We start from the raw sequence: 23680 nt of genomic DNA, 5'->3' as shown, positions 1-23680 counted from the left end.
ATAATAGGTGGGGCTGATGGGAGCTGGAGTCCAACAACATGAGGGCCACAGGTTGGGCCATCCGTTCACTAGGCTTTTTTTAATCCCAGTCACGACCTCCAAAGCATCACACATCAAGAGGAACCACCTGCTTTCACAATGGCAAGCAGGGAAACAGATTCCTCTGGTTTGTGCACAGTCATCGCAAAGCTTCAACCACTCACAGCAGTTACCAAAAAAACTCCATAAAGTTAATTCCCTTTATTATTAATAATAATATTAAGGCCTCTGTGCCAGAGGCAGTACCACAGTGAACATGTTACAGTAGAAGCACCTGAGCAGGAAGGAATTCAAGGAGTCTAGGAAGTCCTTTACAGGAGATACTGAAGGTGGAAATGTTTCCTATGATAGTGGGCAGCTACAGTGCTGCAAGATTGATGAATAACACAGACAGGCAAGGGGGTAGGAGGCTAGGAAATAGCCGCTCCAGTGCAATTGGACTCAGTGTTTCTAAAGAGGCATAGTGCTGTGAAAATACATATATATGTGTATGTGTGTGTGTGTTACATCTAGAAAATTTCACAAGAAAATCAAATTCACATTTACTTACAAAATGACTTAACAGAAGAACAAAGGAATCGGCTGCCCATGGGAATGCCACCTGAGTGTCAGCTTCCTGGCCTTAGCCAACCTGTGGGGAAACTTTGGCTCTCCACATGTTTCTGAACTACAATGTCCCATCATCCCTGCCATTGGCGATGAATGCTGGGGCTCATGGGAGATGTAGTTCAGCAACATCTGGAGGGCCAAAATTCCCTCCCCCCCACATGGGACTTTAGTGTCTGCATAGGTATCTCCCATCTCCCTTTATCCCACCGCCACTGGGAGGCTAGCAAAAGAAAAAGAAAGAAAAAAGTATGTGGAATGGTAAGAAGTGCAAAATAAGAAGTTACTTAAAGCTGCTTAATTTGCATGATTGACATTGGCCATTGAATCCATCTTTTGTCAGTGCATAATTGAGGGAGATAGTTCAAAAGCAACAGATACACACACACCCCTGGCTTAACAAGTACCATGTCACATCCTGAAAATATTTTCAAGAAAACTTTGGATGCATTTTAAGAGCTTTTCTCTGAAGTAGGCACTGATTCAGCAGCCTATGAAGAAAGGAAGCATTCTGGAAAGAGGGGATAAAGAAAGAAGAAACACCTCTCTCCATATGTTCCTCCCTTGCTACAGCTATGGGGAAAAGGTCCCTGAAAAGATAGTTATGCTACAGTTTTAGGCAGAGTGCCTCACCCTGTCACAGCTCTCTTGTTGCTCAGGCAGGTGACAAAACATACCTGATGCTGTTCTCATAGAGCAAGGGAGCCAGTTTTGTAAAGTGCTTGTTTCTGCCTTTCAAAATGCGGCAAAGAGAGATCTCATAGGCAGTATTTAGCTAAACAGAACTAGGAAAGAGGTGGCATTGCCACTCTCTCTGTGGAAGGAGTCAAAGTTTCTAAGGTGGGAGATCTATTTATGTATTCCTCAGAAAAGCGAGGGAGGGGAGGACTCTGTCCCCCCCTCCCCGACCATGTTTCCCCAACTCCTTTAATTTTGCATAATATAGGTCACCTGCATAACTGAGGCAACCTCACTGTATAGCAAGGCTAAATGTGAAATACAATCCATTGGTAAAGCAGCAGTTTTGCTGACAGAATCAACGTCTCTGTGCGGTGGATTATCATCACATGGGAAAGTCTAAAATAGGGTATCTAAAAATACAACCCAGGATCCACAGAAGGCAAGCCTCTCTCTTCTTTCTTTTAAAGCAACTTTCTAGCACTCATTGTTGCAGGTGTTGGCTATAAATACAAGAGAGCCCCGTGGGTAGGAATCAGTGGCTCATCTCCGTTTCCCTTTCATAGTGTTCAGTTTTCGATCTTTAAGACCTGTTTTGTCCTCCAATACGTTCCCAAGTCCCTGGCAAAACAACCTGGAGGAAATTATTCAAAATTCTGAGAGGTCTCAAATGCTGTAGCTGGAAGAAAGCAAGTTAGGTCAGGTTTATATACATACATATATATCTGCAAATGTGTCTTGGGTTTTTTGAACTCAGAATTAAGATTCTAGATACATGGGCTTAGTTTGGAGGATTGAGAACATGCCGCAGACTGGCACACTCTTTCTCCCTTGCTTGTGATAATGTTGATTCATTGCAATTTGGTTTGCTATGATAACTGAATAAGGCAATCTGTGGGTCAGCACTACACTCCAAACAAAATTATTTCAAAGTGTCACTCAAACGTGACTTACCAGCTAGCACTAAGCTTAGTGTGTGTTTTTTTCAGTTTCAGCATCATGGGAAACAATGGTTACAGCAAACATGACATGGGGAAGTGAACTGGTACCTAAGCAGGGGTTGGGGGGAGGGAAAATCTGCAGCGTGTTCCTGATCTGGTTTGGAGGATCATCCAAAATGAGCCAGCGGATATGAGAAGCAGAGCAGGCTAGAAAGAGGTAGCCTTTACTGTTCTATATGGGTGAAATCATAGCAGAAGTTTAAGTTGCTGGGGGGCTTTGGGATGGCTGGTGGAGCATCTGGGATGGGGATGTTCTCCAGGTCCAGCAACCGCAGTTTGAGCTCCATAGACAGCAAGATGTCCAGGTCACTCTGCGTCCGCTCGCTCGCCATCTCTCGGCCCAGGAGCACGTTCAACCCATCGGTCCATAAGCAGAACTGAAGAACAAGGAAAAGGGGGTTTGCTCGTCCCATCATCCATTAACTCCTAAGCTCCAGCCTGTGCGCTGAAGGAGGGGTTCACACAAGCACTTTCTGACAGGAAGCTGGTGTGATCCAGCAGAGCACTAATAGTCTCCCTGTGCTATTTTCGCCTTGCCGCAAAGGGGCAAAGCAAGGATCAGAGGGTTATAGCCAATGCTAGCCCTTCTCAGAGTAAGCCCATGGGTATGACTGGCTTAGGTTCATTCACTTTAATGGGCATACTCTGAGTAAAGCTTAGCTGGATACAACCCACTGAGTTAACGGATATGTTTAACACACCGGAGACCACTTCAGAATTCGTGCTGGGTCTGACTGCTAGAGAACTACTGCTGTCCCTTCTCTGCGCCTAAGCATTCCCTCTCTTTTCAATTGTTCAGGTGTGCCTGCCATTGCTTTTGTAGCCAAAACAACACCCTCCTTGCAGCAGGCATGGGGGAATCCCCAAAGTTTGCATGAGTACACAGTGGAGAGAAACCCCCAAACAGCCTGAGGAGGACTGAGTAGCCACTTAAGGGGAGAAGGGTCCTAGCTCAGTGGTACAGCATCGCCTTGCACGCAGAAGGTCCTCGGTTCAGTCCCTAGCATCTCCAGGTAAGGCTAGGAGAAGGTGCTGCCTGAAATCCAGGAGAGCCAGTGCCAGTCAGTAGACAGCAATAATAAGCTAGATGGCCCAGTCCAAGGCAACTTCCTATGTTCCTTTGAGGATGCTACGCAGCTACAAAATGCTGTCTGGTTATCATGGAGAGGATAGAGCCATGCATAGAGCATGGCTGAGGGGAACTGTGAACAAGAGCACTTCATTCTTCAGCATGTTCTTGCAGGTTCCACTTGAACCCTGCTCTATTGCAGAGAGAGACAAAAACCCAATTCTGTTAAGATATAGGAGAGCCTCTGCAGCACGTAGCTACTCACCTCATAGCGCGTAGGAGCAATGAAATTCAAATGTTCCCCAACATCATAGCTGATGGAAAAGGCAAGATCTAGGAGATCCTGCAGGGAGGAAAGTGAGAAGAGATGCCAGGCGTTTTCAGTGATGCAGTTCCATCAGACCTTGGGGCAGAAGTCCAGGTCCCCACTCAGCAGAATTACTTACTTACTAAATTTCTATTCTGGCTTTCCAACCAAAGGAGCCCAAGACAACAAGACAGACATCAAACTTCAAAAAGTTAACACAATGCAGTTTTAAAAGTTAAAATAAAAACAACTTTAAAACATTTCAAAACAATTTGAAAACCATCAGAAACCCATAGGCCACTTGAAAATTTCTGAGGGTCTTGGGCCATTTTTCTGCCTAGTGTAGCAACTTTAATGCACTATGCTAGATGCTGTATGCTTTTTCAATGTATTGTTACTGCTTTTTTATTTTATTGTGTTTTATTTTATTGTATTTTATTATATTACAATTTGAACTCCATTAAAAAATCAATATGAGTATTTAATGCTAAATGAAGCTGGTGAATGAAGCTGGTGGAGCACTGATGCTTTTCTGTTCAGGTCCTGCTTGTGGGTTTGCCACAGGCATCTGGCTGGCCACTGAGAACAGGATGCTGGACTAAATGGCCCACTGGCCTGATCCAGCAGGACTTAAGTAACAGTAGGGGGGAGGAGGTAGCTTGCATACATGTGCACAATCCCCCTATTTATATATGTGAGAGGAAAAGAAGAACAGGATGCAAACTGACCTTGTTCTGTTTGCCAGAGCTCTTCTCCTTGGTTTGTGGGCATTCCCGGCCAGTAAGCAATGCTTTCATATCTGCCACAGGAACTTTGGGCAAAGAAGCACGCACAGATTAATACACCACCAGGCAACAAAGACAGATGTGCAGAGCTCAAACCAGGAGAACCACAGGATTCGGGAGCAGGGATAAGAATGTGCTCAATCCAAACCCTCCCACATGAGTTTCTTCAAGCCAGGGGTGCAGCAGTGGTGGTGCTCCAGTCGTCGTCGGACTCCAATTCCCATCAGCTCCAGCCAGCATGGCCAGTGGTCAGGAATGATAGGAACTGGAGTCCAGCAACATTTGGAGAGCCACAGGTCCCCCACCCCTGGTTTGCAAGCACTTGGATGAGCGCATGGGGAGGATGCTTGACTAGATGGATCTTGGCAGGATGTCCTTGACCAGATGCCCCAAGGGAAGACTTGTTCCTCCTCTGGGAGGGTGGCAGCCTCTCCTTCCACCTCCAGGAGGGCTGCTTTTATATACTCCTTTAAGATCAACCTTGATGAGACCCTGCGTATGGGCCCACCATCAAGATGTATTGGGTTGATGGGCACTTTCAGATAAACGAACTATCATCTCAGCCCTTATATACTCAATTGAGCACTGTGCTCTGCAGGTGAGGTCCTCCTGCAGTTGCCATCTGATCAGGGAGTCTATTCCACACAATATAGGAATCGGACCTTTAGTGTTGTATCACCTGCCCTTTGGAATCCCTCCCCCCTTTGAATATTAGACAGGAATCTACTGAAGACCTCGCTCAACAAGGCTTTTAAGTTGAGATGTTTCCTAGCCTGCATCTGTATTGGAATTGTTTTTATGATGTTTTTATCTCTTCATGTTTGCTGCCCTTTGGTAGCAAGAGCAGGATATAAAAGAAAGAAAGAAAGAAAGAAAGAAAGAAAGGGAGGGAGGGAGGGAGGGAGGGAGGGAGGGAGGGAGGGAGGGAGGGTCTTTTCAGTGGTGGCCTCATATTTCTGAGATACCCACTTTAGGGATTCTCGGTTCTCATTCTTGCTTTGGTGGCTTCCCACCTTTGGTCTTGTGAGTAGCACAACAGAGGAAGCAAAGCAGCCTCAGAAGCCATAGTGGGAGCAGGAATATTGAAGGTCAGATGCGACACAAGGGACAGGTCCGCATACCTTTCTCTGGCAGGCTCTCAAGTGGCAGACTTTCTATGCCCTCTTCAACATCTCCATAATGCAGAAATTTGTGGTTGGGAGAAAGGCGGCAGAACCAGAGCTTATCTAGCAAAGAGAAAACAAGTCACAGCATGGAGATTATGGCTACAAGAGCCCTTCCTGCAGTAGATCCAGTATGAGCTCCTTGCCTTCCAACTTCCTGACTCACTTGTTTCCTAGTAGACTCCTCTCCCATCAGAAGCCCAAGACATGCAAGCTCCAGCTGCCCTTGCAATCCCTCAGTGGAGAACATGGCCTCCAGCCACTTACCCTGTCTCCGCCGGCTGCTAATTTTGCGGAAGAGCGTCCCTTCGCAGAGGTGGAGGAGTCTCTGCTGTTGGATCAGCTTGAGAAGCTCAGGTTTCAGGCGCTCTCTCAATTCCCTGGGGCAAAGCACAGTGGAGGAAAGAGTAACACTGCCTAATATCACAAGGCCCCATGACCTTTCAACAGTCCTCCAGCCTCATCCCTACTGCCGGAATGAGAACATTCTCTCTGTTCAGGTATTCCCAGAGAGCAGAACATCCTCCCATTCTGTTCCAGCACTGAACTGCAAGCAAAGCAGATCTCTCCCATTGAGCTATGGCCCTTCCCCTAGAGTTGTTGGACTACAACTACCATCAGCCCCTACTAGCACAGCCAATGGTTAAGGATGGTGGGAATTGTGGTCCACAACATCTGGGGAGTCACAGTTTCTCCACCCTTTGATTTAGGGCTGTAAGAATTAGAATCACAAAGCCTGTAAGCCATAAGGTCCAACATCCCTCTTGAGCAGGAAATCCAAATCTAGAGCAGGGATTGATACCTTGAGGTATCTCTTCAGGCACCAGATATACTAAAAGTATTGATACAAGGCACAAACATATAGCAAAGCCTCCTTACTCACAGGACGGGCGCAGCTAGGATCTCCTCCTGGTGCATCCGCTCCGTCTGCCGAAGACGCAGGATCTCGCTGTAGTTTAGGCTATTCACTCGACTCTTGAAGAGCTCCAGCGAAGTAGGCCTTAGGGTGAGGATTCTGGTGATCTGCTCCCGAACCACCTGCATCACCTGCAGGGCCAGAGATTCATGCAATGGGCAAGCAAATGGATATGATGCCCTATCCCAATCACCACCAAATTCCTCTCTCCCCTAAACTCTTGAAAGCCCCCTCAAGCATGTTCATACAGCAAGTGCTCAAATTACAAAAGAAAGGCTGGGGGAGACGTAAACAGAATCAAGACACACTTTTGTTCCCCGACTCCCATCTAGTTTGCGACAAAAATCATGCCAAATGTATCAATGTGCACGACCGCTGTGGCATTGTGAGCGGCTTTTGGCACTTTTATGTGGAAAAGCAGCATACCAATTGAAATAAATGAATAGTAGCCATCTAAAAACTATAGATAAGGAAGCCAGCCCCTCTCTGGCCTCCATGTAAGCACAGCACAGGATGGAGTATTTCAATTCAGTATCCAATAGCTCAAGACCAATATTTTGTCCTGGTTAACAGTCACCTACGAAAACTAAAACTGGAAATTTGTTTAATGGGATTTTAAAATTTAGGTATGTATCTGGTAGAGCAGCATATACGAATTCATTTTTGTTGTTGTTGTTTGGTCAATTACTGGATTTTATGTAAGATTTTTAAAAATGGTATTCTAGTTCAATTAGTTTTGGTTTTCATCTTGTCATACGATGCCAATGGGTATGCGTGGGACTGACGGTGAAGCTTATTGGGTGACAGCAAGTCAGTCTCTCTCTATCAACCTAACTTGCCTCATAGAGTTGTTGTGAGAAAGATAAAAGGGGTACATGGGAGAATAAAATTCACCTATACATATCAATTAGCACAAGCACATTTGCATCCTGAGCCTGTGCCCCAAAGTCCCTGCTGCTAGGCCTCACCTTGTCAAAGTCTTCCTGTGTCGCACGCATCTCCTTCCAGGTCTTGTTCAACAGCTGGATGCAGATGCAGAAGAGTTCCTCAAAAAAGCTTTCTTGGCCGAAAAACATGGGGTAGAAGGCCTGGGCTGTCTCAGAGCCTGTCGTAAAAGAGAAACACAATCCCTGGGTCTGTTTTTTTTAAATCATCTCCTCCTCTCTCCTTTCTGCTCCTCCAAATTTGATAACCACCCAAGAACTTCCATGGAGAGCTTCTCTCCCCATAATACCACCTTCCCATTTCTCTCAGAAGTCTCGCAGAACAAGATGTGAATGTCCTAAAGCAGAGCTTTCCAAACTCTTCTTGTTGGTGACACACTTTTTAGACCATGCATCATTTCGTGACAAAGCAATTCAGTTTTACTAACAAACTGGAGATTGAACTAACCCCTTTCCAGCCCTGGAAGGAGCACAGGGAGCATTTGCATGACACACACACACACACACACACACTGCAGCTGACACACATGTTGCGACACACAGTTTGGAAAGCTCTGTCCTAAAGCATGGGTGGACAGCCTGAACTCCAATTCCCATCAGCCCTCACCAGTGTGGCCCAATGGTCAGGGATGATAGGAGCTGGAGTCTGACAAAGGCCAGAAGTTCCTCACTGCTTCCCTAAGGGCTGTGGGGGGTGGGGGAGGAGAGCTCCCTCTGTCTTCCCAGAGCACCATATTTTTAAATGCCTACGTTCATCCTCTACAGCTGGACACCACTATAAATCCTTTTTCCATCCAGGGGGACTGGTTGGTTACAGCTATGCAACTTAGTCCCCCCCTCCCATTTTTTAGGCCTTGACCGTTCCTTTTGTTGTTTCCTTCTCAGCTCTTCCACAGCTGGAAGGGGTGGGGGTATGGCAGACTTTAGACTTGTGGGATCTACTTTGCTTTTTTACTGTAACTCTAGGATCCACCAACCAGAACCAGGGCAAAATATTGTCTCAGGTTGGTGGACATAGGTTAAGAACTAAGGAACAGGACACACCTCCAAGTCCAGAAATATGTGACCAGAACCAGAACCACACTCACACATCCTTCCACACAAATCCACTCCTTTTTCCCACACCATATTCTTTTTCAGCAATCTAGTTTAGGAAGAGAAAGCACTTTGTAAAGGGCTGTTAGACAACTGTGAATCAGAAAGCCTTGCCAATTTGCCACAAAATGCTCCAAATACTGCACGTAGACGCCAATTTACCTCCTGTCTATGGTACCAGTCCTACAGCAGTGGAGAAACATTTTCCTATGAAAAGCTGTGAATGCACTGGAACTGGGAGAAAGAAACCTTACTGCCAGCCCTGCCGGCTCATAAAGAAGGCCTCAATGGCAGTGTGTGAATGCCGGCAGAGGGACCAGAGTCGCAAGGCATCCTGGGTTCAGAGAGAGAAGGGAAGTACTAATACTCACAAGGCTCCCCCACGTGAAGGATCTCACAGAGCATGAAGCAGAGCTGGATGCTACCCCGGGCAAATGGGCACTCGTGTTTATCTTCTCGGCTGCTGTTCTCAAGAATGAACTGAGAGGAAAAGGGAGAATGTCACAACCTCCTCAGGCCTGCAAGAGTCTCAAAAGCAAGCTCAGGGAGGCAGTATTATAAATATAATAATATAATATAATATAATATAATATAATATAATATAATATAATATAATATAATATAATATAATATAATATAATATAATATAATATAATATAATATAATATAATAATATATAATAATATATAATACTGCCTCCTTGAGCTTGCTTTTGAGACTGGTTGGAGAACAGTGTCATGAAATTCAGAGAAGTGCAAATTTGGAAGGATAGTTGTGCTTCAGTTTGCCTATTGTTTTAGAAAGTCCAAATCAGGTAGGTTTCTGTTAAGTTCTGAACCAAATCAGATTTATTCCCCATCACAGAGGAAAGCCCACCAGAGGGACACTCTGCCCAGGGTGGGGGCATCTCAAACCTGGAGCCAGCCCCATCCCAAGCACATGGCTGCTACTGATTCCTGAAGTTCTGCTATAAGTTAAGAGCGGGGGGGGGGGGGGTGAGGAAAGGACCAGCGTCACAAAGCAAACAAGCTCTTCCATTACCCTGCTGTAGGCACTTGGGAAGTGTCTGGAGAAATAGACCATGCTGTCTAGAGCAAGGAGCCCTGGAGGGCTGCGCTGCAAATCCAGGGCAGGGTTAGTGTTATTCTGAAAAAGAAAGACATAACAGCAATATTAGGGCTGCTTAGACTGGTGAGGGAGGGGAGGAGACACACACAAAACAACACAAAAGACACAATAAAGAGGTAGTGTCTCAAAATGCTGAGGGGCAGAGAGCTCTCCTTCACTGCCAGGCCCTGACAAGCTGACTTAGGGATGAGTAGCAGTACTACAAGTCTGGCTGGGCCTAGCCACCATGGCAGAACATAAAATGCCAGCACGACCCAGCTGCCCAGGGTTGTCTGAAGAGCTGGGCCAAATATTTATAAAAGCAGGAGGGCAATGCAGGTGTCAGCAGTCCCAGCCAAGGTGGAAACCAAGAAGGTGTCTGAAGAGTCTGACAAAGACATGAAATTTGGTCTCTTTGACTGGCTTGCTGGGTCAACGGTGGGCCCTGCTTTGGTTCTGGAACCCTGGCAGCTGTTAGGTGCCGACACAGGCGATGCCACCCTCTCAACAAAACTTGCCCTGTGGGTACTTTGAATACTTTGAATACTTGCTGTGCTCTCTTCTTGCTCTCATATAATCTATACTGGGCATCGAGGCCCAATGTGACCCTCTGGGCCTCTCTGACAGGACATCTGAACTGTCACACATCACTCAAGCCACAGCCCTTCCCTGGCCCTCCTTGAGCCCTTTTGCCAAGGTGAAATGTGTTTCTGAACTGTGACAATGCCTCCTGCTTGCCTCAAAGGAGTGTCTAGAAACCTCTGATTTCTGCAAAGCTGGCGTGTAGTCAGCTGTCCTGAAGTAAGAGCCACAGCTGCTGCTCCCCATACATATTTGCCCCTGGCCCCATCAACCCCTGGCATGTGGCCCCCATAAGGTTCCCCATGAGGGAATGCAACCCTTGAGCTGAAAAGGGTCCTCCACTCCAGTCTATGAGGAACTTACCACAAAGCCCAGCTTCCGGAACTCTTTGGCACAAAGGGAGTGCCGGCGCTCGGTGTTAGAGCTGCTGGCATAGGATTCGTTCTCGGAGACAAAGGCCGCATGTCGCAGGGACTGGAGGAGCTCCCTCTGATCCTGCACAGAGAATATCAGCAGGGTTTGCCTTATGAGCTGGAGAGGCTGGGGAATGAGCCTGGCACCTTCTGCAAGCTTGCATTTAAACACTGGCCTGGCAGGCATAGGTGGCAAGGTGACAGAGGCATACAGGAGAACGGAGCTCTCCACCCCTTCTCAGCCAGCCCCCAAAAGGGTTACAATTTCTGTGGGGCTTATTTACAAGGTGCTAAAACTCCACTCCATTGAGAGTTGAACTGTTTATGCGACAATGAAGGTGTACAGTGGTGCCCCGCAAGACGAACGCCTCGCAAGACGGAAAACCCGCTAGACGAAAGGGTTTTCCGCTTTGGAGGCGCTTCGCAAAACAAATTTCCCTATGGGCTTGTTTCGCAAGACAAAATGTCTTGTGAGTTCCTGCGGGTTTCCCCCCCTTTCCCTAAGCCGATCCGCTGATAAGCCGCTTATCAGCTGATCCGCTAAAAGCCGCTAAACCGCTAAGCTGTCAATGGGCTTGCTTCGCAAGACGAAAAAACCACTAGACGAAGAGCCTCACGGAACGGATTAATTTCGTCTTGCGAGGCACCACTGTAGTTCTGCTGTGGAACAGTTTTTCCTTTTTCCACAAATTTCCAATCTGGGGTGGGCATGGGGGAGGTGACTAGTGGGAAGGTGCTGGATGCTGATCCAGGTTTGCACAACAAGCATGTTTTCAGCACGCAACAAAATATCAGAACTGACAGATTTCAACAGGAAGAGTGTTCCAAGGTTCTGGGGTTGCTAAGCTAAAAGGCATGGAAAACTAAACTAAATACGAGGTAACTGTGGGACCAGTCAGGAGGGCTTCTCCAGATGATTGCAGCAATCTGGGATCAATGATCCTAGGCCATCAAACTTTGGGGCAATACAATGAAGTTGAGAGGCAAGCCACGAAAATGAGGAAAAGGGAGCAGACCTGTAAATAGGGGTCCATAGGGGTCCTCATCTTCTGCTCCAGGAGGTTCAGCGTGAGAGACTGCAGCACATAGAGGTAGTGGGCCATCTCATCCCCAATGGGCTCAGAGGCATGGATGATGTTCTAAGGACAGAGAACAGCAGAGTCACCTGCATTGTCATCCTTCCCTCCCTCCAACCCCCACCCCTTATCCCCTGATGCGATATTCCAACTCCTCACAGCAGAGCTCAGTGGGGACAAGGGGTACCATCCACCAAGGCAAAATGGGCAGAAGAGAAGACACAGAAGAAGGGGAGAAAGCTAGAGTGAGGACCCAGAGAATCAGGCTAGTCAGTCAAAATGTAAGACTGGGGATGGGAATCCTCAGGCCTAGGGGCCTCTCTATCCAGCCCTTAGGACTCTCCCGGGCTTTCCCAGCTGCACCATCACAGGCCCAGACCCTCCTTATCTGGCTGAACTATGTCTTCAAGCCCTTGCTTGCCTGGGGTGGGGGCTAGAGAGGGGTGTGCATAGAAAGCAGCCTGTTGTACAAAGGTAACAATTCCCATTTGTTGTCCCACCCACTTTTGCCTCTGGCTCTGCCCACCACTGGCACGCGGCCCTTGGGAGGTTGCAGCCCTCAGGCCAATAAAGCTTCTCCATCCCTGTGCCTGAGAAGTGGGCACACAGGTGAGAAAGCACAATGCTTATGACGAGGAAATCTATGCCACACACCCCACCGCAGGCCACTTGCATGCTTTCACCTTGTGGATAAATTGCCGGAGGTTCTTCCTCCCCAGATACTCCATCATGCCCTGGAAGGAGAAAGGAGTCAGGGAGTCAGCCCCAAAACAAACCTCCCACCCCACCTTTCTTTCAGCTATGGGCACAGGTCCCCAGCACATCTGTGCAAGCATCCAAGTTCCAATTTCTTGCATCAGGTGGCAAAGTTCCCCACCCACAGATTACTTGGCACCCTTGTCAATTCACAAGCTCCCCGTGCATGCCCTAAGCAGGCTGCAGGACAAGGGTGGTGACTCATGGCCTGCTAGCCCTCTGCCAAGACCAGGCACCTCTTTGCTCTCCCAGCCTGACACCAATGCAAAGAGGTTCTAAGAGGCTCAGGAAAGGAGGAGCTCTCTTTCCTGAACCTTGGAGATCTTCTTGAAATAGTGCTGCACCAAAGAGAGAAGAGGCCCTTTCCTCTCCTTTTTTCCATCTAACACCCGTACTGGGCTAAGAGAGGCTCCTTTCCTGCAAGACCAGTGATGCCACAGGGAAGTAAAATGATGTGGAAGGTAACATCGCCCTCCCCCCACTCTCTGCTGATCAGCAAAAGAACAACGGGCTGTCTCTGCCTGTCTGAATGTCTGTGTGCATCTACTGTATGTATGGAAAGTAGCATGTTTGTTGTGTGTATGCATGCACAGATGAGCAAATAAGTGAGCAAGCACTGGTCACTTTGGCCAAGCCTACCACGGGCATGCAAACCTCACGGGGGGTGCGGGGGTGGACCATCTTCAATTAGGCTCTTAGGTTTCAAAAGGTTAGTCACACCTGCTCTAACCAACCCCCCACTCCCCACTAACGGTCCAGAATTTAGCACATCCACAATAGCTGTAAACCTAGGAGAAAGCACATGTGCACTGGCTAAAGTTCTGCTTGGGAGAGACTGGGAGACGCTGGGAATGAGGATGTTACCTTTCCACCCCCACCCCCAATATTTGATGCCACCGCTAGAGGGGGCTCTACCAGGATTCACAGGAAGTGAATCTCCTACACCAACACCACTGGCTAAGGACTACCTGCTCCTCCTCTTGCCCTTCTGGGGCCAACAGATCTCCCTTACCCTCCTGTCGGGCTCTTTGGCATTGAGGAGCAGAGCAATAAGAAGAGCCATGGCTTTCAGCTGCAGCTGCTGGTTCGTTCTAGAGGAAAAGCAAAAGATTAGTATTCTTCAAATGCTGGAGGAGACTGGATCTCATTCGCACCCCCTGTGTGCCGTACCAAAGGTCCCCCATGTATATTCATGCTGAATGCACGAAAAGTTTAGTTAGTTGCAAGACGCAGGTACTAAAACCTACAGATGAATGCTTGTCATACTGCTAACTAGGCACACAAGGACAGGATTCCTAAAGCTGCCTCTGGCAACCTGGCACCTTCCAGGTGTTCTGGATTCCCAACTCCCATCAGCCCCAGCCAGCGCAGCTTGTATGGGAGTCCCAAACATCTGGAGGATAACTAGGTTGGGGAAGGCTGTGCTTAGAGAGCGGACAATGGAGGCCTTGATGGGAAGAATGCTTTTATACCGACACCTGAGCAGTAAAACCGAGAAGAGTAGAAATAGAAGAAAAAAATGGCACCTGTAGGGAGGAAAACTAAATTGGAGGTGGTTTGTTCTGGGCTTACACTTGCAAAAGGCCAATGAGACGATCCAGAGTCACTTGCTGCTTGACCAGCTCAAAGAGAGAATGGCTGGTTGGCACCATGTTCTCCAAGATGGCCAATGAAATCTGCTGGATTGAGGCATCCATCGGGACTATGTTGACATAGCTCACGATCTGCAGCCAAGGAACAGGAATGGACAGAATCATAAGTCTGGGAGGGGCCAAAGCCCCAGCCTCACCTATGTTTTTCCTGGAGTCTCCCATTGAATCCTGGAAACTGTAGTTTTCCAAGGGTGAAGATAATTGGTTTTATTTATTTATTTAGATCCCAATTATTTCCAGAACCAGGACTCAAGACAGCTGACACAATTTAAAACAAACACAAATTGTATGGTAGAATATCCTGGGAAGATTCACAGTTCCTAGGATGTATTGGAGCAGGGCCAACCCACTCCCCAAGGCAGCACCCCACCACCTCCACTGACAGGGCAGAAACAATGGCAGCATCAGCGCTGACTTCCCGTGAGATCTCATGGGATCTCAACAAAATATCATGAGATCTCTCCAGAACCTGCCACCATCATCACCACCACTTTGCGCCACGCAACCTAGATAAGGGATGCTTCGGTGTGAGTGGTGCAGTGGCAGGGCAAGGCAGGACTTCTCATTTCGTCTCAAGTGGAAAATGGGATGCACCACCCCTGCACTGAAAATGGGATGCACCACCCCTGCACTGAAAATGGGATGCACCACCCCTGCACTTTAGAAAGGAAACATATCCTGTGTGGGGACTTGCCTAGAGGTGCTATAGAGCAGAACACCCTAGGTTCAGTCCTTAACATCAGAGCCAGCTCCAGGTGTGCACAGGTCCTTGGCTTGCCACCTCGACTACAGTGAGTTATAGCTCTGTGAGTGGGGAACTACAGATCCCAGGATTCTTTGGCAGAAGTCATGTGCTTTAAATGTCTGTTGGGTGTGCTTTAAAAGTATGGTGTGGATATGCCAAAAGCCCTTGAGCTTGTTTCCAATGGGTTGCAAAAACAAGATGAGGTGCCAATAATAGATAGGTAACCTTGCCTTTTTGATGAATGCCGGACTGAGAGTCTCCCAGGAAACGAAATCGTGCTCCATCAGCTCCACGAAGGCCTTCAGAGCATAGGCTAGAATCTCCCCTATACTGGAGCAACAGACAGCAAACAGGGTAAGAGAGTCCCAGAGAGGCCACCCAGGAGGGCCAAAGTGCAGCTGGAACAGAGACACCCAGAAACGACAGGAAGGATGCATTAGAGACACCTAGAAAGGAAGAGAGAGGGGGAGAAAGAGAAAGGAAGACAAAGGAGAGAAGGAGAGAGAAGGAGAGCGAGAGGTGACGAGAAGGAAGTTCTGTATAAGCTCAAATTCCTAGAAAAGGCCAAGGGAGAACTTCAGAAACCACAAGCAGGTGGTGAAGAGTTAAGAAAACTTCAACTTCTGCCCCCAGAAACCCCAAATTTGGCAAATGGAATATGGAAAGAAAATTTACTTCAAACATTAAAAAATTACTTAATTAATTCTGGAGCATTTATGGGTGAGAGTCAACCAAGTTTTACTAAGGATAGATGCAGTGCAATGAACAAACATGACTAGGTCCATTAATTTCAATAGATCTGCTCTGAATAAAACTTCACTGAGTACTACTCTGTACAGTTGCTGCTTTCCACACCCCCCCCTTACTATAGTTTCTCTTTCTCAACCTATCCTACCTCAAAGGTTTTATTTATTTATTTCATAACATTTATATAACACTTGATTTTTGGATGTTGTTGTTGTCGTCTGTGTGTGTTTTCAAAAAAACACCCTGTCAAAGCAGTTATTTGTAAGGTTGTTGCAAGGATAACATGGCCATGGAGAAAAAAGAAAATGGGGGGAGAACACTGTACAACGGGAGGAATGAAAAAACCCAGGTCTGCTCTTGGGGGCTGGTTCTGCAATGGGCAGTTACTATGGAATAGACATACTGCCTTTAGCCACTTTTTATGGGGATTCCTGTGTCACATCTTAATCCTAACATGCTCCCCCTATCTTTTCCATGGTAGGCTTCCTTTTTTGTTTTTGACATAACTTCTCCAGGTGTAGATGGCCTATCACACAGCTGTCTTGACTAGCTGCAGCCCGTACAGAGTTCTCTAGCCATTTGTGTCTGTGAACTCTATGGCTTTAATCTTTCCTGTTTCCAAACTGCATCGTCTCCCTAGGTCTGTTCTTTTATTCCTCTAGCACCCCAAACTGCAGCTGGGTGGGGAGTTGGGGAATATCGATTGCGAGTACAGTTGAAGGAATGCTACTTTAACCCTTCCCCAAACACAATGATCCCAATGAAAATCCACCCCACCTCCTCCACCAAGCTACATTTGGGGTTGAAAAAAAGGACTTCCCAGTTGACTATAAAATGCAAATTGGATTTCAGAAGTCTGAAAGCACAGTTGGATGCTGCTAAATTATCTACAGGTTTCTGGGTTACAAGTTATAGTCCTTCTCAATACATGAGACCTGCCAGCTGCAAACCAAACCACCGACTGCTGAGAAGGATTCCCCTCAGCCTAGCTATAGAAATGGAGATATGACAGGCATGGGGAAACTGAGGCCCTAGAATTCCATCTCCTATCAGCCTCAGCCTGCATGGCCAATGTTCAAGGATGGATGGGGGTTGGAGTCCTAGAAAATCTGGAAGACCACAGGTCCCTCATCCATGTGTTATACACTGGCAAATCCTTTATGAAGGTATTCTGCATAAAAGATCCTCAGAGTTGGCCAGAAAGAAGCATCAGCTGCAGCCAAAGTGCATGGGGGAAGTCCTGGTTCAGTGACAGCATCTGCTTTGCATGCAGAAGGCCCCAGGGGTCCTGGAGAGCCACTGCCAGTCAGTGAAGACAGTACTGAGTTAGTTGGACCAATGGTCTGACTTGGTACAAGGCAGCTTCCTATGTTCCCCTGTGAAGTTTGGGGGTCTCTGAAGCTTCCTCCCCCACCTGGGATACTCACTTGTTATCTTCTTCCACAATGAGGAAGAGCTGGTTGAGGCCATTTCTGCTAATGAACTCCTGGGCAAAGGCGACGTCTCGGGAGAGGCCCGCCAGCTTCTTCAAAGACTCAGACTTCACATCCACGTTGTTGCTTTGAATCCCACCATGTAACTTTGCTGCCTCTTGGTCCTGCCAAGCAGAAGTTTTGGCTTTTTAATTTTAGACAGATCCAAGCAGCAGACACATTTGGAATACCATGCACCATTCCAGGTCCCCCATCTCAGTGTGGAAGAAGAACGAAAAACGGAACACAAGTCAATAAAAACAAGACAATAGCAAGGACCACAAATATTTTTGCCTTTTGTCGCAATTATATACTATATTTTGGTATTTCTAGGGCTGGATGTTTGTGGAGCTTTTCTGCTGACCTTTAAATGTTTTATTGCATTCTGACCATGTTTTAATTCTAAATCTCATCGGGAGGAGTTTTCTTCTGTTATAATGGCAGTATAAAAATGTTTTTAAATAGAACAAATGAACAAAATAGATTTAGGAAAGGGTAAAAATCACACCTCAGGCAAGGAGGGGACATCTGAAAAATGCTTTAAAAAATAATGCAAGATAAAAGTAGATACGCAGAACAAGTGAGAACTGCAACAAAATGTTGAAGCATGAAACACTTCTATTGATGCCAGCCAGACATCCATGCTCTACTCTAGAGTATGCCGTTATATTTCCCTTTCCACTTGCTCTTCCATTCTCATATGCCACCAACCAGCAATTCAGTCCATCAGCATTCTAGGGCTCAATCCTGACTAGACTGTTTCCTGTGTCCCCACCCTCACCACTTGCTTGGAACTATTCCTCCTACAGATCTTTGGTCCTTCTGCAAATCTAAGTGACACCTCCCTCGGGTGTGGGTGGCTGGATAGTGACACTTGGTTATTGTGTAAGCAACATCACTCACAGCCTGAACATCAGAAACAGATGGAAGTATTGCACTTCCTTCTTTATACCAGAGTTGGCGTAAAGGAGCAGTTAACCCTTTTCTGGTCAAGGGCCACATGGATGCCCGGTCAACCCTCTGAGAGCTGCCCATCAAAGTGGGCATGACACAGTTATTGAGGGACCACAGTTATCTCATTGTACATTTTTCATCTTAACAATTGCATAACTGAGCCTACCGGAGCGGTGGTCAGTTGCAGAATGCTCCCATTCTTAATCTCCCCGCGATTCTGGCAAAAACAAGAAAAGAAAATGGTTGCACAATCAAAATTTGGCACAGAATATAGAATCAAGCAGGGGGCAACCACTAGGAAAGAAGACCAATGATATAAGCCAAATGTACTCACCGATTCTGTGATGTACGCTTGCTGCCCATCCACATACTGCAGAGCGTAGCGCTCCGAATTATTCAAGTTCCACCTGTATTGGAGACCACCCGTCAGAGTTCTACAACAGCAGGGATCACAAAAGCATCTGCATGTCCTCAGGCAAATTCGACCAGCTCTAAAGGACATATTCCCATCCCACAAGGAGGCAAAATGCTTCTGATGGGCAGATCAATTTCTACAGTATTCAGTTCAACATGGGGGGGGGGGGGCGGAATGACCTAAGCTGTTTTGTTTTTTTAAGAGCAGCAACACTGTTTGCTTTTTTGAATGTCAATAAGAATGGTCCCTGATTCTTTTTAATTTAAATACTTTTTAAAAAATGCAGATGTCAATCACCATTTCAGGAGCCACCAGAAAGAAGAGGGAACGACTCTTCCAAGTGGATGCCTCCGAGGACAAATGCAGGCATCACTAAAAACCTAAAAATGTAAGCTTCTTGCTTCAGACTTCATAAGAAGAGCCCTGCTGGGTCAGGCCAAGGGCTCATCAGGTCCAACACCCTGTTCTCACGATGGCCAACCTGGTGCCTATGGGAAGCCCCAAAGAGGGGACCTGAGTGCCCCACTGCTCTCCTCACTTACGATTCCCAAGCCACTGACATCCAGAGGCATACTATCTCTAACAATGAAGGTAGTACTGTTTTTACCTATATGCAAATGAATGAAAAGGTAGATTGATAGACTAATACTCAAACCATTTCAGCTTTCTTTAAACAGAGAACAGCCCTTTAAAAGAGAGAAAAAAAACTACCTCTATTTATTCACACTTTTAAGAAGTGTTTAGGGCTGTGTGTGAACTGCCCTAAAATGAATTAAATTCTATGCCAAAATCAGTTGAATTCTGAAGCTTCCATAAATCATGCACATGAAAACTCATTGTGCAATTTTGTAAAACATATGTTTTGCTCCGTTTATTCTGCAATGTTTATACATATATTCTGGTTTTGCTAATCATGAACAAAGCCCAAGAGCTTTGTAAAGCACCACTCCCTGTGTGGCAGCAAAAATCATCTGTCTTGTGGCACCTTAGCAGATTTATTATGGCATACGTTTTGCAAACTAGAGTCCAAACTGACTCCATCATAAGTTTGGCAGCCTTTAAGGAGCAACAAGATTCTGTTTTGCTTACATAGGACACAGAAGCTCCATCATTGGACTCTGAAAATCTTATTCAGTTACCACTCCAGCAACAGACATCTAACCAGGCTTTGTTCACAAACACACTTTCAGGCATATCTTTGCAACCATCTCTAGCGCAATAAGTTATTTAAAAGTAAAAGGGAATGCCTGCAGCCAGAGTTTGAGGAAACCAAATCCTGCAGCCAACATGACATTTTGGGCTTAGACAGAATTGTGGTGCATGTGCATACATGCAGTCTTGGGCGTATAACAACAGAGTTGAAGATATTACTCATGCATAAAGCTGGAAAGAGTAAACAAAGTTAAAGCTCAACATGTTCATAGAAAACTATGGTAGATTTTTGCAGAAATTTATGGAGTATGGCTTTCTAGCTGGAAAAGGTCTGTGTAACAGTCGGCAGTTCACTCCTTGCCCTCTAAGCTGCTCTAATTCAAGGTGAAGGTGGAAAGCAGAGGCTACTCACGCGTCACAGACCTCTTTCACAACTGCCGACAGCGGCTTGGCCTGAAATTAAAAGCACATGGCACATGGAGACCAGATTCCATACACAGGAGAAACAAAACCATTTCCATTCTAGATAAAATATGCCCAGAAGGATCCCAACCTGGACGTGGTCCTGCTTTGTAGAGCACTTAGGGTAACAGTTAAGCCAGGAACCCCTTCCTAGGAAAAAGCACAGAATGGTAAGGCAGCAAGGCATTCACCTGATTAAGCTCAATGAGCTGGGGGATGGCGCCCATCATCTGGACAGCAATTTTCACAACATCTTTGGAGGGTGGCATGGTGCTGCCTCACCTGCTCCCACCTGAGAGAAGAACACAGGAGTTAAGAAGGCCTTTAGAGAAGTAGCCACAAGAGGAATCCTCTGGAATCCCCTGCCACTGAGAGCGAGGAAGCCCATTTAGGAACCAGAAGCTCGTTTTGCGTATTTGCTGCTAGGTTCTCAAAGCTTTGTAACAGGGGAGGGGAATTGCAGGCCCAGATCCACACCTTTCAGTCTGGCCCATGGGACTCTCCCCAGGCCACAAACCCTCACCCGTTTTGTTCACACCCTCCTTGAGTGTGTGAGCCAGCGCTTGGCTGAAATGCGTCCTTGAACTCTGATAATGGCTCTTGCTTGCCTGGATGGAGGATAGAGACAGGTGGGTTAATAGGTGTAGATACTAGCCTACTTCACAAAGGCAAAAATTCACATCAATTGCTCCGCCCACTTTTGCCTGTAGCACTACCTACCAAAGGTGGCTTGGAAGGAAATGCATCCCTTGGACTGAAGGAAGTTTCCAACCCCTGGTTTATAACACCCAGGGCAGAACTTCGAGGCAGATGTCCAGGGATCCACTGAGCACAACAGGAACACGGAGCTGCCTAAAAATGAGTTGGACTCTTGGTCCATCCAGCTTAGTATTGTCTACATTGATTGGTAGCAGCTCTCCAGAGTTTCAGGCAGGCAATCTCTCCCAGTACCACCTGAGATGCCAAGGATTGAGCTTGGAACCTTCTGCATGCAAAGCAGATGTTCTACCATTGAGCTAAGGCCCTTCCCCAATGAACAAGAGGACCTCCAAACACAGCAAGGTTGTCTTCCCACATTTTAAAGATGGTGAAGTAAAACCACAAGGCACTTTGCACTTGCTCAAGCTCCAAAAAAATACCCCAGCTCTCAGGCTATCCCTGAAATATAACTTTTTTTGGAGCGGATATCATAAGGAGAAATAAATTACGAAATGGAACCAAATCACCCCTGACTCCGGAAACCAGTAATTAGCCGCTTAACCCTTTTTGTCCCAAAGTCAAAATTCCTCTCTCTGGAACTTTGAACACGACATGCAGCTACTCTGATCTGGCAGGATTTTGCAAAGCTTCCCTCGCACCGTCCCGCCGCTTGCAGATCCCCCAGTTCTCCCCCACGTCCCTCGATCCCTGCGGGGGTACGATGGATCCTCCCCCCTGCTTCGCTTTCAGCCTCTGCCCTCCAAACTGTGGCTGCCTCCCTTCGCCCCCAAACGAGGGGTGGAGACATACCCGCCGCGGGAGAGTGGAAAGGGACGGCGGCCCGGATGAACCACGCCGCCCGCCTCCTCCGGGAAAAGAAGGCGCCCTGCAGAGAGCAGCCCCAGCCTGGTTCCTGCAAGGGACCGGCGCGCACCTCTGCAAACAGGTGCCCTTGATGGGGTCCCCAGAGGACGCGCCAAGGAGGTCTCGTCCGGGCGCTCGCCGTCTCCTTCGCCTCCTCCTCCCGCCTCGTCTTCCGATCTTCGCCGCCAGAACGCGCTGGCCCGGCCTCCTCCTGCTCAACTCTCGGTAGTTCCGGGGCGGTGGCTGGGCTCCCCCCCCCCCCAACCACGGGTGCGGAGGAGGAAGGCGAGCGTCCCCGCCCCTGGGGAGGGCTAGGAAGTCCGGATCCCTCCAGTCCCGTCCAACACGCCGGGGCGCCCCCGGCCGGCGGCGCGCAGCCCATCACCGGATCCTCAGGCCCCCAGACGCCTCGCTTCCCGGCCCCTCTCCGGCAAATGCCGTCGCGGCACCGGCTTCGTGTAAAAGTGGGGAAGCTTCTCCCCGTTTCCAGCAAAAGGTTCCAGGGTGCCGCATTTTTGCATGTCGAGGGTGCGGGCGTGAAGAGGTTGCCGTCGAAAGGGGAGCGGGGCTTGGCAAAATCAAAAAGGTGGTGGCCATAATCCCAGCCTCCATCAGTGGTTAAGTGGCAATGATTCCTCTCCTGCCGGGCTTTGTGGTCCGGGATTTCTAAAAGTCAGTATGGTTTGGGATGGGCGGTACCCAGAGCAAGATGCTCCCTAACCGTTTGGTCTTTCCTGAGCAGCAATCTGCCATCAGGATAAGGCTCTGTGGGCGGCAGGAGCCTCAGGGCAAGAGTCCCCAAACCCACTAAGCAAGGCAATGCACAGTACCTTTGGGGTAGTCACAGTGGAGTAGCGTGGGGGGGGTGGCTCTGGGCGCACCATGGTGGGGCATGATCCAGGCACACCCACACCCCACAGAGTCCCCTCTCACACCCTGCCGGTGTGGGCAATCAACCAGCAGCTCTGGCAGAGGAGAGTAGGCAGCAATGCTGCCACCCACTCTCCTGGACTGGGGCGCATGAATGTGTCCCTGCTGCAGCGGGCTCCCCCTGGGCCGTGCCATCTTCGAGGGCACACCCCACATGGCTGACCCGGGTGCTATTTGATAAGTTCCACCACTGGGTAGCCAGCATGTTCACTCTCTTGTCTCAGCGACGTCTACACTGGCTTGGTCACGTCCACAGAACGGAAGATAGCAGAATGCTCAAGGATGTGCTCTAGGGGAGCTGGCTCCCGGTACCAGACCCATTGGCAGATCAACTCTGTGTTACAAAGATGTCTGCAAAGGTGGCAAGAAGGCTGGCAACCCCAACTCCATGATGCAGGCAACCGCAGCACCTGGAGACCATCAGTTAGGTTGTGCATCCATAGCAGTGACCGGAGGAGGAATGGCTGCTGGGAGGAGCGCAGAGAGAAGAAACGCCACAGTGCAGAAGGAGACAAATTGAAATTGCAGAGTTTTGAGAAACTAAAAAATAAAGTGCGAGACTGGCTTCATTATTATCAGATAATGGAGGCTTATAAATTGGACAAGAAAATTGGATTCCAGGTGGAAAAATCGAAATTAGAAACTGAATTGTTAGAACCCAAAACTAAGATTTTGTCAAAGATGTATAACTTGCTGCTGAAATGGAACACCCAAGATGAAACGGTGAAGTCTGCTATGATTAAATGGGCACAGGATGTTGGACATAATATTATGTTTGCTGACTGGGAATAGTTACGGACCACCGATCTGAAATTTACGGCCTGTAATGCCTTAAGAGAAAATATTATGAAAATGATTTACAGGTGGTACATGACCCCAGTCAAGCTTGCAAAAATTTATCATTTGCACGATAATAAATGTTGGAAATGTAAAGAGACTGAAGGTACATTCTTTCACCTTTGGTGGACATGCCCAAGGATTAAGGCTTTCTGGGAAATGATCTATAATGAAATGGAAAAAGGTATTTAAATATACCTTCTTGAAGAAGCCA

General features: G+C 47.6%; 1 protein-coding gene across 5 annotated transcripts; it reads right to left on the bottom strand.

Annotated features, from left to right (window-relative positions):
- Window positions 1–225: 225 nt before the first annotated feature.
- On the bottom strand, window positions 226–22017 carry ELMO3 (engulfment and cell motility 3). Of its 5 annotated transcripts, none has more exons than XM_081871940.1 (22): window positions 21646–22017; window positions 20660–20744; window positions 20328–20428; window positions 20087–20127; window positions 18442–18514; window positions 18274–18324; window positions 17109–17278; window positions 15165–15264; window positions 14110–14261; window positions 13550–13628; window positions 12465–12515; window positions 11722–11844; window positions 10656–10787; window positions 9645–9749; window positions 8975–9083; window positions 7533–7669; window positions 6532–6695; window positions 5916–6028; window positions 5607–5711; window positions 4429–4511; window positions 3659–3736; window positions 226–2701 (listed from the first exon to the last, which is right to left on the bottom strand). In XM_081871940.1, the coding sequence occupies exons 3-22, from the start codon at window positions 20403–20405 to the stop codon at window positions 2489–2491; spliced, it is 2157 nt and encodes a 718-aa protein (XP_081728066.1). In that variant the 5' UTR covers window positions 20406–20428; window positions 20660–20744; window positions 21646–22017; the 3' UTR covers window positions 226–2488. The 5 variants fall into 5 exon arrangements, with proteins under 5 accessions (XP_081728066.1, XP_081728067.1, XP_081728068.1 ...); XM_081871941.1 differs by having other exon boundaries at window positions 21770–22017; XM_081871942.1 differs by lacking the exon at window positions 21646–22017 and having other exon boundaries at window positions 20614–21281.
- Window positions 22018–23680: the final 1663 nt, after the last annotated feature.

This window comes from Podarcis erhardii (assembly GCF_964252035.2).
Source record: "Podarcis erhardii genome assembly, chromosome: 7".
NCBI lineage: Eukaryota > Metazoa > Chordata > Lepidosauria > Squamata > Lacertidae > Podarcis > Podarcis erhardii.
Note: the sequence above shows the minus strand (reverse complement) of the source record. Positions and strands in the feature narration are given on the sequence as shown.